Genomic DNA, 15,364 nt, shown 5'->3' with positions numbered 1-15,364 from the left:
GTTAGGATATAGCGGTGCTGCTTTGATGAATGTGGGAAAATTTCCCTAATGATATCCAAGCCCCACTGTTGGAATGGTTCTTCCACTACAACAGGCTAGCGGGGCTGTTGATCTCCGATTTTTGCCAGCGCACTTTTGACAGACCAGACACTTGTGAACGTACGCATGCACATCCTTGAATAATGTAGGCTAGTAGAAACCAGACCGCATGACCTTATGTGTTGTGGTGTTACTCGTGAAGTGTCCCCTGGATGGTCCGTCATGGAGATCACGTAACACCTTATTTGAATCTTGCACCTCCAGGCATGTGAAAAATACTCCATTATGGTGCTTTTGTATAGCACCCCATACACCATTTGGTAGGATAGAGCTTTGAGTTGAAGTGCCCTCTTTTGCTGCACTAGGGTGGAAATAAGATCCATGGAGCTGACACCCTCTCTATAAAAGACTAATCAAGGAAGAATAAGGAAAAATGAACTACCAAGATTTTTAAATCTAGCAATGTTAATGAAAAGAGGGAATTCTACATTTGGAGTTAGTAGCAAGACTAAGACTCAATCTACTATATGAGAAAAAACAACAATGAAAAAATGAAAAATAAAATGTAAAGGACACATGGAAAGTACTTGAGCTTAGAAACAAAGAAAAAATATAGTAGTAGCTAGTGGATCTAGTGAAAATATGTTGACCAAAAAATTGGATGACATACCATCTTTGTCTAATCACTTTACACTTTGGCATGCTCATTACCATTTTCTATGTCATCTTTGGAGACTATCATTTGAGAAAATTGTGGGGCTTGAGTTACTTACCTTAACCATTTGTGTTATGTTGTTTCAATATTTAATTTCAATTTCAATTTCTTAGGGTTTGGTTCATCGATTTAAAAAAGTGGTTCTTATGAAGGTGTTTTTCCATGGCTATAGTTTTGAAGCAAATCTCTCTATTTGCTTTGTCAGTTCTAAATAGGTTCATATCAAAGCTTTTAGGAATCCACTATTATGTAGATTGACTCCCCATTGAGAGCTTGTTTACACCTTGTCATGGTTAAGATGTTATCATCTTTAGTCATCAAATATTTTCTACCCAATTAAACATTAAGGGAGCATTTATTATAATATTTATTTGTTGACATTTCATTTTTTACCACATGTGTATATTAAGAGGGGTGTTGAGATGTAATATTTACTTGGTCAAATATTTTATATGTCAATTGTCCTTATTTTTGTTCAAAATTCAATCATGAAAGGGGATGTTAGAGATATGTTGGCTACACTTGACTTATGGCTTGGTTGATCCTTACTTAGTATATATTATACACCCTTCATGGTTGGCTATGGACTATATTGGTGTTATTGGGTGCTCTTAGGGGTACCACACTTTTAGTTAGGATCCACATCATAAATGACTCTAACAATAATTTGTAATAAAGATATCTAAACTTCATTTGTGTTTGAGTAAGTGAAAACACAAATCATTTATGCTATTATCTTAAAGAGTACTTATTATGATTAGACAATTGTTGTGTATGGGGTTATTTGTTCACATGTGACAATTATTAGTCTTTCAGTTTACTTTGTGTGTCATGCATTAATTAATGATTCCATACAATTTCTAACAAAATGGGTGTTGTTACCCTCGTGTTAAGTTTTGATTGCTCCAACTGACATGCCCACCCTTCATGTCTTACCCTTGCAAGTAGGTAGATTCATGCAAGTTGTTACCAAGTGCAATTCTTCAACAAATAACATAGAATACATACCCTTAGTTATGACTAAATGGGCATGTTATATTTTGACAATTGCAAGACATATAATAATTTTCATATAGGGAAAAAATGCAACTTTCACCAATTAACTTGAAGTATTAAAAAAAAAAAAAAAAAACTTAAATTCTTAATCTTCAAAATGAGAATCAAGAATCAGAAGTTGTTTACTTAACTTATATTATATTATTCATTATGGTGAGAATCTCTTGAATAATTTCTTATTGCAACTAAAAAATCTCAATGTAAGGTGGATGAGGATTTGTTGACTTTTTTTTTAAACTTTTTTAATTGAAATCTCATGGATGATGATCTATGACTTTTTTATTTTATTTTTTTAATTGAGGGCCTAGATTGATTCTCAGGGGAATATGTTCAGCATATGCTTAGTCTTAATGTTTATCAATGGTTGTAGTGTATTAAAGAGTTTGTTAGGTTCGATTGACTTTTAATAAATTTAAAAAATTAGATTGGTGCCTCCACCCACCAATTTTTTAGGGATTTAAGTTCCTCATTATTATTTATAGCATTCATTTATATATAAGCAAATTTTATTTAGCAAAATGGTCCATTATTTTAATAAATTAAAAAAATTAGATTCGTATCACATGGCTTCCCACTCACCAATTTCCTAGGAATTTGAGATTATTTCAATTCTAATAAGTTCCTCCATGATAAATTCATCATTGTTATTTATAACATTCATCTGTATTTTCTTTTCTTTTTCTGAAGTTAAAGTTGACTCATAACCTTTTTATATATAGTTAATCATGTAAATGTGTACATTAGTAAGACATTCTTCGTGTTGCAGCAGTGTTTTTTATTATATTTATGAAGCGTTATATAAACCACATTAATATTAACGTGGGTGTACTAATAAATAAATAACCATTAAGGAAAAAAAATGACTATCAAAATCAATGATATGGAAAAATTACCAACAAAAATATCCTACTCTCAAAATGATAACGAGTGTTTGATAAATGCTATAAAAGTGCAAGTAATGAATGTCATGATTATGATTTTTTTGAATCACCAACCGCAACACCATAAATCTAAAAATGAAAATGATTATGTTTTTTCGAATCACCAACCGCACCACCATAAATCTAAAAATGAAAATAGTAAGTGCTTGATAAATTCAAGCTAGGAATGAAGATGCCATGATTTTGTTGAAAAACAAAAGGTCAATTCAGGAAAAAACAGAAGGGTTTTGTCTTATTTGTTTACCTTAGTAATAACGCCTCTATAATTTCTAATAGAAATAAACAATGCCACTGAGAGTACAGAAGCGTTTCATTCGTCAAAATGCAAAGTCAAAAATATACAGCCGATCGTTATGCCATGTTATGATAGATCGCTCTGGCTAAAAATCATAATGGTGCAGTACATATTTCAATTTCAAGGGCCTGTACAGCAAACTTGTTCCATATTTCTCTGTTTGTAAATTCCTTCCACACATATCTATCCTACAGAAAGAAATCAATTATTTTTAATTATTTTTATTTTACATGGGGGCATGAACTGATAACCATTTACATGTGCTTCACCAAAATATCAGAGGGGTGTCTCTCAACAGCAGCATACTTATTCAATGCTATTAGTATATTCTATGTAACCATGCAACAGCTATTATTGATGCTCCCGAGATTTATTCGGCTTTCATGTCTTTTGATATGGTACTCGTTCTGATTTTTCTGTGATGCAACAGCAACATGAGAATGGGTTCATTCTGAATGTAGGTGAATCCATCTATTAACCCAAGAAAAAGGCCAGACCTGTTGGATCTTTCAGACTGCATTAATCATTGAAACCTGATATATTATGACAGAATTTCCATGGTGATCAATGATTTAAGTGACTGGCATATTACAGTTGCAGTTGTGTATATAATGGCTTTAAATCAATACTTCATACCATTTGAAGAAACGTTGAACGACCCCACCATATCTGGAATGGACAGTCAGACAGTGCTACAAACGACACACCATCATGCATGCAGAATTTAATACTGTAATTGGTATTAACATTATAATGCCTGTCTATGCCAGAAGCCAGAAGTTTTTCTGCCATCTGCTATTAAGTATGTAACCACCCATGCCATTGCTCTGTTTCCTCACGCCCAGTGTCATGCACTCTGCATTGGAAATGCAGAACTCGAAGATGTCCTCCTTCATGCTTGGGAAAAACCTGCAGCAATTCATGACTCCCATGTTAAGGAATTGTCCAGCTTATAATTCCAGTTTTGAGAAGCCAAGGAAACTGATTCAATTGATTGTTGGTACCTCTGAAACAGTGAAGGCTTTTTCTGACCCAGTACCAGCATTGAAGCTTCTAATTTCTTCACCTGGTTCACTATGGTTCTCCCTTTTTCTTCTTCCATTGCCACCACTTCCACTACAACCTGTGGACCATATCACCCACCTATCCTTCAGTCATCATTTATCTTTCAAATTCAACAAATGTAAAACCTATATTACCTTATCTTAGTCATCATTTATCTTTCAAATTCAGTCAAATGCATACTCTTATCACCTTGCCTGTATAATCTAATATAATCTATTACCCCATCTGTGGACTTGTTGCTTGGGTGGTGAAAACAACAGTGATATTCTTATTTTGCTGTTTCTTGAAATAGATTAACTGATCTACCACTATAAAATCCTCTCTACCTCTCCTTCCCAAAAATATAAAGTTAAATTGAACCTACAAATTATATCTATCATAATTTTTTGAAATAATGAATATACCTCAGGCCAGTGAGATTTGCACAGAGCTTGTAGTGATTTCGCCAAATCAAATCCCCTCTTAGTTCCTTCTACACAGCCCGCTTTCTTAGAAAACAGATCTCCTGCACAAACCTTAGTCATAAGTACAAAGTTCTATCTCCTGGTAAACTTACAATTCTTTCTAATACTATAAAATCGCGGACAATGTGACCTAATTTATCATGCAATCTCAAAGCACAGAAAATAGATACAAAATTTTCAATCACCTGGGCTTTTGTATCTGTGAGAGACTGAAACATTGTTTCGATCAATGTCCGGGACATGAAGAAGAATGACAGTATCAGACTTATTGACAACATGAGAAAAAGCCCATGACAAGGCTACTTTTGCTTCTCTGGACTCATCCACCACAACCACAATTCTCTTGCTCTGGGTTATTTCATTTTCCTGATCCCAATTCCATCTCTCCAGCAGGCACTCAGAGATGGAATCACACTTTGAATTACCATCAAGCCCATCATATCCATAAGCATGCCCAGAAAACCTATTACTCCAATAACCCCCACCTAGACGCCTTAACAGAAACCTACCCGGGGACATTTTCATTGTATGAGGACCAATAATCTCGCCCCTGTTCTCTTCTGCAATGCCCTAATTGCAACTGGGTTCTTCTATAGACTACACACCATGCCTGTGACTATCACTTGTGTGTAATGGGATTCGAACTCTGCGGATAACGAAGCGATACAGAGTACTAGAAATCTTATAGAGGTGACATTTTCATTTTATGATGACCAATAAAATCGCCCCTCTTGCCTTCTCTTCTGCAATGCCCTAATTGCAACTGGGTTCTGCTATAGACTACATGCCATAGCTGTGACTATCACTCGTGCGTAATGGGATTCGAACCCTGATAATAATGAAGCAATTCAGAGTACAAGGAATCTTATATTCCTATCAAAACCGGCGCTTTAGTCTCCGTGGGATGTGGGGGACTAGACTTTGGCCCGCTGATGGCGGGTGTACTGAATCGTGATTGCTGACTAATAATCCATGGAAGCTCTGTGATAAGCTCAGGTTACTAGTTCTCTCTGTCGTTTCTCATGGAAATTTTGGAGATTAAAGTGGAGAGTGGATTATTACCTTACGCTTCTCCCTCTCCCCGAAGACAGCCTACCAACCACCATAGTAGACCTGGCAGAAGGACATGCATGCAATGGAGAGAAGATTCTATTATGGGTCATATTTACCTAAATACTTTATACAACGTGTTGAGCACAACTTTCAGATTGAGGAATCATGTCATCGCTAGAGATAAACCTGTCGGTGGTGTCTTATCAAGTTCATGGATGTGGACGTCGGGGTGGTTATGCAATTTTTTGGAGGAAATACTGTAGTCAGTCAGTGGAACCTCTATCTGGTGGTTATGTATTTTTGAAGGGAAAACTGCAGTCAGATAAGAGGAACCTCTATCAGGTGGTGATGTATTTTTTAAGAAAATACTCGGGTCAGATGGAGGAACCTCTATCTCCCTGCATTTTTTTAAGGAAATACTGTAGTCAGACAGGAATCCCTATAGGGTAGTTGTCTAATTTTTAAGGAAATCTATCTTGTAGTTATGTATTTTATTTTTAATGGAAATACCGAGGAATTTCTATCTCCCTGGCAGTAACTAGCCAAGACCTACTTTTGTGAAGAACATTCCCCATGTGGAAATTGATGACAAGGTAGGTGGGCTTTTGTGTGGAAAAGATAGCAATGTTCATTGACCTAAGTTGGGATGATATTTATGTTTAAAAAATAAAATTCATTTCCATCCTTTTTAATCTTTGCATTGATAATGAGAATATAACACTTTCCCTATATCCCTTCAATGGGAATTTCTTCATTGGGAGGAAGAAAATTTCTCCAATGTTTTATAATGCAAAAGGGTACATTCTTTCCAATAAAACCGAATAGTCTATTAATTATGTGCACATGCAGGACCCTTATATGGACATATCTTCTTCCTTTGATTTGATTTCTTTGAATTAGGCACATGATACTTTGCTATTCTATATAGGTTTAAATAAGAACTATGTTGAATTTCATCATTGCTTAACTAACTTAATATATTGCTTCCATATGGAACATAATGCAAGGGATTAGTGCATAAATATTGTTCATATGATTTATAATTTATATGGATGGAGGTAAGTGTTATCACCCCAAGAAACTCTCATAGGTTGTATCTCAGAGATGCTCGGGAGCATTACAAACTCAACAAAAATGTTGGAAATGGATGAATGGAAGGAATGGTGCTTGTCCAAGCCAGATAACCACTTCTACTATACTTAACTCTAGACATGGGTGAACACCCCCAGACTACAAGGCTTTAGACCACCAATTACTCACAGTTTGAGGAATAAGTGAACATGGAGAATCCTGACCACACTAGCAAATGCACAGGACCTTATGATGGCCGGTTGCAACCAGTAAATAGGTTTGCAAATCTATTTCCTAATGCCCAGACAGGATGATAGCTCTCTGGCACTAATTAAAAAGAAACCTGCGTAACATATTCAATGATACATACAAGATTTTAACACAGAGGTGGGATGACAGCTTTTCAAATGCTAAATATCTAGAGCACATGAACAAATGCATAACAGGCACATCCTAGAACAGAGTAGAAATGGAAAGTGAGCAATTAACAGCAAAAGAAGCTTGTATTAGCTGAAAATGAAGACCAGACGTTGCAAGTATCAAAGTAGTTACAGTCTCCAGAAGTTGAACCTCACATCAAAACTAACACCATCAACCCCGATTACATCTCATTTCTGGGTATATATAGAGTTTGTTTACAAAAATGCTCTGTTGTTCTATGCGTGGAGGGGTCATAATGGACCACCAACTGCTTTAACTGTTTAGTATGGGTCTCTGCTGCAATCTGACTATGTCTGCAAATGGATTTGATCTTCTTGGACACTCTGTTGTCCTTCTCGGGCAGGTGGAGTGTCGTATGGGATGATATTCCATAACTGTTGATTGCGTTTATCTGCTCGAGGTTGATCTTTTCCTTTTTTGGCCATTTTGTCTCTTGAGAGCGGTTTTTGAAGAGTAAATGTGCCAAACACTAATAGATGGCCGCTTCTGTCTTTCGGGAGCATGGTATAGGCTATGGACGTGAAAGATTGCATGACGGGGAAGGGATATCGGCCATTGGATCGCATAGACGGGCGGTGGATATGACACAGTGGGAAAAATGGAAGAAACGGGAGAAAACAATCGTGAGCCGTTGGATTAAGTGAATGGACGTCAAATCCAACGGCTATCTGGCCGACGAAGTGCACATGAATTAACAAGCGGGGACGAGTTTAAGTGGTAAGCGGAATTGATCGCACCACTTTTGGAGGAGAGCGGAAATCGTACAAGGGCGAGCGATCACAATGATTGGGTGACACGTGGCAGACGTGATAGGGTGAAAACCACTTTATCGCAAGTTAAAGAGTGGTTAGGTTATGGCAGCGGGAGGTGCGAATATCGTTGGATCTTATGGCAGATGATAGAACGATGGAGGAAGTAAACAGGGGTTATCGGCCGGGGAAAGCTATGTAATATGGCAAAAAGCATTATCGGTGGTGGAAGCCAAACTTGAACATATATACATCATGCTTCTGAAACCCATCGGGTCTGGGTCTTATCGCATTGCGCACATATATGTGTAAAGGTTGTGCCCCTTGGTTTCCCCGATTGCAATATAGTGATGCGTTGTGGGTCTTCGATCTGCGTGCGCGATCGACGGTCCACATTGCATCGTTGATCGCAATCGCAATGCTCCTTCTGTCCGTGCCAATTACCACTGCCTGCCTGTGCCGATTGCGATCTGCCGATTAGATCTGGACCATTGATCGGCCAGATCGAACGACTGTCATGCATTGGACTGTTAAACCTGAGATTTTGGTTCTTTCCTGGATTTGGAGTGTTTTTGCCTCCCGATAGTGTATTTCCGACCTTCCAAGGGCTTTCCAGCTGCAACTATTTCGGTCGGTGGATGACCTTTGACAAAAATTGGAGATTTCAACAGTATGAATGGATCCCTTGACATCATTTTAAGCAAATTTGCAGACTTTGGGAGTGTCTTGGATCCATTTTTTATCCTTTTGTATAACAGAGCTAACACTGGCTCCTTCTCAGGATGAGATTCTCCTTGTGAGGTCTCAAGAACCTGCAGATCAATGCCTCTCTGATGAAAAACAAATTAGCAAAATTTCCTAGTGTTTCATTGGGCATGGAGTCTATTTTGCTTACACTAAACTGATAAAACAAAATATTTACAATTTTAAGGCCGAAAGACCTTAAACCACATAAATTTTCAGAAAACGCCCATTAACTGGGCCATCAAAAACTGCTTCTCCTCCCATGCTTTTCAGCATGAAGGTATTGTTCCCTTGAATCTGAGAAATGATAAAAGGCCCTGTCCAGAAAGCATCAAACTTCCCATGATTGCCTTTCTTTTCTTTTAGTGCATCCCACTTTAGAACCAAGTCTCCAACCTGAAAATTATCTACTTTTGTCCTTTTGTCAAAAGCTTCCTTGATCTTTCTCTGATGTGTTGCAGCCTTTTCAACCAGATGTTCCCTAATTTGATGTACCTCTGCTAAATCAGTGATCCCTTTTGTCATATATTCTTCGTCATTCTGTTCTTGTTCAATCAGAGGAAGGGGCAGAGGGTTTATTGGCCCCAGCTTCTGTTTGAAAGGGATGGTGTCTTTCTGTAAAGGAATTTTGTGCGGGATGATTTTCTTATCATACGTTTTCAGGTCACTATATTCCGAGGCAAAGACATCAGCAAACTGCCTCATTAAATTGCAGTATTCAGAACATTGGTTGGTAGACAGATGAGTGGACAGATTTACGTATCTAGGCTGATCGGGACTCCCTATATCATGCTTACAGACTGCAGACTGATCTTCATTTTGGACAGCTTTATAAGGCACATCATTCTGGTCAAACAGTCTTTCTAGAGGAATTAAGCCCTTTGGAATATGATTGTTGGGAAGTTGGACAATGCTAACATTGCCAATTTTGTTTCTAAGCTAGAATTGGGGGTCTTCTTATAAAGATTCATTTTCTTGGTCAATTTGCATTTCAGAGAACTCATCAATGACTTGAAGAAACCTATTCACTTCATCATCATCATCAATCTGCTCCTCCTCAGCCTGAACAATTGGTTTCTTGAGCTGCAACGAGGCCTTCTAAGACTCTTCAATTTGGAGGACACATGCTCCAAAATCAGTGTCCACGGCATAAATAGGATGATTAGAAGGATTCTTCTCATCACTGATGATACATGTCAACTGTGTTTCCCTGTAAAATCTTCTGCTTTCTCTTCCAAAAACTGGGACAGTGGCATAAGATAAATCATTTTGCAATGTCCCACCTAGTCTCTTAATCCATCCTCTGAACAACAACATGCCAAACTTAAGAGGGACATCTGCTACTACAATGTCCATCACCATACTCTTCATGGGCAGCTAAGTTAGGGTAATGGCTAGACCTTTAATCAACCCCAGACATTTCACTTTTCTTGAATCAAATGAAAATAAATCATGATATGGTCTGGTGATACCAAGGCCTAACTCTTCCATGACAGCTTTTGGCATCAGATTGTGGCTAGCCCTTGTGTCTAGAAGGCAGTTGTGGAGGGTTTTGTCGTGAATAGTCAAGGAGACATAAAAAGATGGAGAATTATCATCAGCAGGTTCAGTCAGTGGGCTAAGCACAACTGCAGGCTTATCATCTTGCAAATTGACAGAGTCAGTGGAGGTTTGTTTGTCTTTTAGCTCAAGAGCTTCAAGGATAGGCTTTCTAAACACTTCACTCTTTACAAGTTCTAACAGAGGCACAGATATTTTTAACTTCCGGACTTTTACTTCCAAGCTGAAATGGGAAGGTGACTTGTTAGGACCTCTTACTTCTTGCACTAGAGCTTTGAGGATGACTGGATCAGCTACTGGCCCTTTCTGTCTGGTATTCTGTGACTCTGTTTGGACAACAGCTCTTTGGGCAGGATTCTCCTTGACATTGTTTGCTTTTAACCTCAGATTGTATCTTTGTTGTTCCTCAGTTTGTAGAACAACCTCTCTATCCCACCTTTGACTATCTTGTTCCTGCAGCAAAGATTCTTCGTATGCGGCTAAAATAAAAAAGGGAACATTTCCTTTATCTTCTATACAATGAAATTAATCCTCGTCTTCAATCTGTTCCTCCTCCATGACTACATTTTTGGAAAGGAGCTTTAACTTTCTGTTCTTCAATTGGTTCTTTACCCCTCTGAATGATTTGCAATTGTTCATTTGCTCTTCTAAATGGATTTGGATTTCTAGGAGCAAATGTGTTCGAGAGCCTTGCTTTCCCAGAGTTCTGCTCAATCTCCAACTTAGATATCTTAGCGGCCAATGACTCTATCATTCTAGTCATTTTATCAAATTTGGGATCGGAAGGTGAGGCAGAGGAAGAAGAAGGCTCACCTCTCTGCCTCCTTCTGTCAGCATGACTTTTGAGCTTTTCTGCAGCCATGATATTAGACTCTATTTCTAGGGCTGCAACTTGCATATCTGCCAGAGTGGCACATCTTCTTTCTCTTAATAATAGGCAGAAATCAGAGTCAAAAGCATTGGCATAAGTGAGTTTGGCAGAGGTGGGGGTAGGCTTTACTTCAGTTGGTATCTTACCATACATATGATTAAATCTCTTATTAAAATCAGGCAATGATTCCCTATTTTCCCTCTTCAGGTTACCAAACTCAGTATGATAAGATAGCAGGACCTTCTTATCTCCCCATTGCTTCAAAAAAGCTTCATCTAAGGCTTCAATATTAGCAATAGATCCAGGGGGCAATTCTCTGAACCACTTCCTAGCCTCTCCATCAAGGCTCTGTACAAAAACTCCCATCCACACATCATTTTCACTTATGTCTAAGTTATCAGCATAACTGTAAAAAGATTCAAGGTGTTCTTCAGCTGTTACTCCCTCTATACCAGTAAACTTGGGCATAAATTTCTGATAATCTCTTGCGGGCATGGCATTTAAAGGGACAAGCAAGACCAAAGGTCCGTAACTAGCAGCAACAATTCTTTCTATCTTCGTGGGTGCTTGCTGGCCTGCCATGACTGGGGTCGGAGGGAGGATACTGGTAGATTGAGTGGTGTGGAACAATGCAATGGATGATGGAGATAAAGGGATGTGATGCACTGTATGGGATTCTTTCTTTGGACTGAGATCCAAAGGGGGACTAAATGAGCAAGGAGCTTTATAAATTTTTGCAGCTGATTCTTCCCTATTGGTACTAGGTTCTAGATCTTCAAACTGTGTATCTTCAACTAAAAACTTCTCATGCAGAGACAAATAAGATTTCTTGGGATTACCTGATCCTGATGCTCCTTTTCTGCGATGTTTTCTTCGACTTTATAATCTTCTCAGGGTCAGGCGCTGATTCAGCGAGTGGAGGATTTCTTCGAGTATGTCTCACAAACTGAGCTAGGACTAAAATGTGGAGTCGCCAAAGGTTGGTCTCCCTCCAGTGGAGTCGCCAGATAGATGATTACAACCAGAAATGTGCCTAGACCTTGTCTATCATCAAAATCTGGAACTGTGTCGTTTTCCCAGGGAAGCTGAGCTTCAATCTCCTCTCCCTAGAAACGGTGCCAATTAATGTTATCACCCCAAGAAACTCTCCTAGGTTGTATCTCAGAGATGCTCGGGAACATTACAAACTCAACAAAAATGTTGGAAATGGATGAATGGAAGGAATGATGCTTGTCCAAGCCAGATAACCACTTCTACTATGCTTAACTCCAAACATGGGTGAACACCCCTAGATTACAAGGCTTTAGACCACCAATTACTCAAAGTTTGAGGATTAAGTGAACATGGAGAATACTGACCACACCAGCAGATGCACAGGACCCTGTGATGGCCGGCTGCAACCAGTAAAGAGGTCTGCAAATCTATTTCCTAATGCCCAGACAGGATGACAGCTCTCTGGCACTAAGTAAAAATAAACCTGCGTAACATATTCAGTGATACATACAAGATTCTAACACAGAGGTGGGATGACAACCCCTCAAATGCTAAATATCCAGAGCACATGAACAAATGCATAACAGGCACAACCTAGAACAGAGTAGAAATGGAAAGTGAGCAATTAATAGTAAAAGAAGCTTGTATTAGCTGAAAATGAAAACCAGACGCTGCAAGTATCAAAGTAGTTACAATCTCTAGAAGTTTAACCTCACATCAAAACTACAACCATCAACCCCGATTACATCTCATTTCTGGGTATATATAGAGTTTGTTTACAAAAATGTTCTATTGTTCTATGTGTGGAGGGGTCATAATGGACCACCAACTGCTTTAACTGTTTAGTATGGGTCTCTGCTGCAATCTGCCTGTGTCTGCAAATGGATTTGATCTTCTCGAACGCTCTGTTCTCCTTCTCGGGCAGGTGGAGTGTCGTATGGGATGATATTCCATAACTGTTGATTGTGTTTATTTGCTCGAGGCTGATCTTTTCCTTTCTCAGCCATTCTATCTCTTGAGAGCGGTTGTTGAGGAGTTAATATGCCAAACACTGATAGATGGCCACTTCTATCTTTCGAGAGCATGGTATAGGCTATGGACATGAAAGATTGCATGGTGGGGGAGGGATATCAGCCATTGGATCACACAGACGGGCCACAGATATGACACAATGGGAAAAATGGAAGAAACAGGAGAAAACAATCGTGAGCCATTGGATTAAGTGAATGGACGATAGATCCAACGGCTATCGGGCCGACGAAGTGCACGGGAATTAACAAGCAGGGACGGGTTTAAGCGGTAAGCGAAATTGATCACACTGCTTTTGGAGGAGAGCGGAAATCATACAAGGGCGAGCGATCACAATGATCAGGTGACGCGTGGCAGACGTGACAAGGTGAAAACCACTTTATCATGAGTTAAAGAGTGGTTAGGTTATGGCAGCGGGAGGTGCGAATACTGTTGGATCTTACGGCAGATGATAGAATGATGGAGGAAGTAAATGGGGGTTATCGGTCAGGGAAAGCTATGCAATATGGCAAAAAACACTATCGGCGGTGGAAGGCGGACTTGAACATATATACATCATGCTTTTGAAACCCATCGGGTCTGGGTCTTATGGCATTGCGCACATATATGTGTAAAGGTTGTTCCCCTTGGTTTCCCCGATTGCGATATAGCGATGCGTTGTGGGCCGTTGATCCATGCGCACGATCGACGGTCCACATTGCATCGCTGATCGCAATCGAAATGCTCCTTCTGTCCACGCCAATTACCACTGCCTGCCTATGCCGATTGCGATCCGCCGATTAGATCTGGACCATTGATCTGTTAGATCGAACGACTGTTATGCATTGGAATGTTAAGCCTGAGATTTTGGTTCTTTCTTGGTTTTGGAGTGTTTTTGCCTCCCGATAGTGTATTTCCGACCTTCCAAGGGCTTTCCAGCTGCAACTATTTTGGTCGGTGGATGATTTCAAATTTTCGCCACGTAAGTGTTTTTTTTTCAAAACTCTCTTCATGGATTCTATCAAGTATCTTTATTTTACAGGAAAAGATAGTGGTCCTACTATTGAATAATACATAAACAAAAGAAGTGGGTATGGAACAACAATTGGTATCAGAGCACTTTCTTGGGCAAACAGTGGAGAATTTTTTTTTTATTTTTTGCAGGGTTTCGGGGCGGCGACTTTGCAAGTCAGATCTATACGTTTTGGTGCAAGATCTACAGAATCTAATTGTAGATCTGTATTCCTTACGCAAAAATAACTGATTTCAAAAAAAAAATCGGTTGAATCGGAGTCCGGATGAAGGAGATATCGCTGATTTAAAAATCAGTGGGGTTGCAGACAATTTTCAGGGTAGCGAGTTTTGCGGCGCAGATCTAGAAGCCCTGGTGCAAGATCTGCAAGATCTAATTGTAGATCTGGAATCTTTGTGAAAAAACACCTAATTTCAAAAAAAAAATTCAGTTGAATCGGAGTTCGGATGAGGGAGATATCGCTGATTTAAAATCAGCTCTTTTTTTCAGAAATTTTGGGGGACGGCGGGAGAGTAGCAGCGCAGATCTGAAATTCCAATGTCTGAATCAGGATTTCTATCACATGGGCAGATGCAGAATGGTTGTTCCATTTCCAAAAACAGGTTATAATAAAGATTCTGAGCAATATTGACTAAACTGTGGCCACGTTAAATTTTCGCCAAGTGAGGAATTTTTCTCAAACCCTCTTCATGGAGATACTATATTTTATAGGGAAAGATGATGGTCCTACTATTGAAGAATTCATACAAAGATCCAAGTCTACACATGGGAAATATTGGAGGATTCCAATAATATGTAATATGAGAGATGAGGCTAAAAATTGGTGGTTATCACTTGACCACCAGCAGGTGACCAAACTTTCAGATGCAGAATATGAAAAAGTCCTTCTGGACAAATGGTCTCGGGCTAGAAAAAAGGAGAATAAGACACATAAAGGGTTAATTGCTACGGGTGTCTCCTTATTGCAGGTTCATGGATTCATTCAAAAGGAGAAGATCATTGTTTCTATCAATCCTAGTTGTAAACATAATTTTATTAGTATTAATTTGGCAAAAAATTGCAAGTCCCAGCAAAACAAATTGAACATACACAGGTTGATAATGAGGATGTTCAAGTGTAAAAGGATTTGAAGATTTCTATGGATAATATGTGTTGCATGGTGATTTTTATGCTTCAGAGATGGATAATATGGATGTTGTTTTGGGATATCCTTGGATGGAATTCGTGGGTACTATCAATATTAATGTGCAAAAGAAATTCCTGAAG

At 38.8% G+C, this 15,364-nt stretch overlaps 1 protein-coding gene across 1 annotated transcript; it reads right to left on the bottom strand.

The window, feature by feature from the left end:
- Window positions 1–3,230: 3,230 nt before the first annotated feature.
- LOC149257313 (uncharacterized) lies at window positions 3,231–5,706 on the bottom strand. The gene is made up of 4 exons (XM_089413957.1): window positions 4,761–5,706; window positions 4,516–4,616; window positions 4,051–4,169; window positions 3,231–3,955 (listed from the first exon to the last, which is right to left on the bottom strand). The coding sequence occupies exons 1-4, from the start codon at window positions 5,098–5,100 to the stop codon at window positions 3,808–3,810; spliced, it is 708 nt and encodes a 235-aa protein (XP_089270083.1). The 5' UTR covers window positions 5,101–5,706; the 3' UTR covers window positions 3,231–3,807.
- Window positions 5,707–15,364: the final 9,658 nt, after the last annotated feature.

Source organism: Pinus tabuliformis, chromosome 6, assembly GCF_031772625.1.
Source record: "Pinus tabuliformis cultivar Carrire ecotype Pingquan chromosome 6, CPIR1, whole genome shotgun sequence".
Taxonomy (NCBI): domain Eukaryota; kingdom Viridiplantae; phylum Streptophyta; class Pinopsida; order Pinales; family Pinaceae; genus Pinus; species Pinus tabuliformis.
This window is presented reverse-complemented; position numbering and strand designations above follow the sequence as displayed.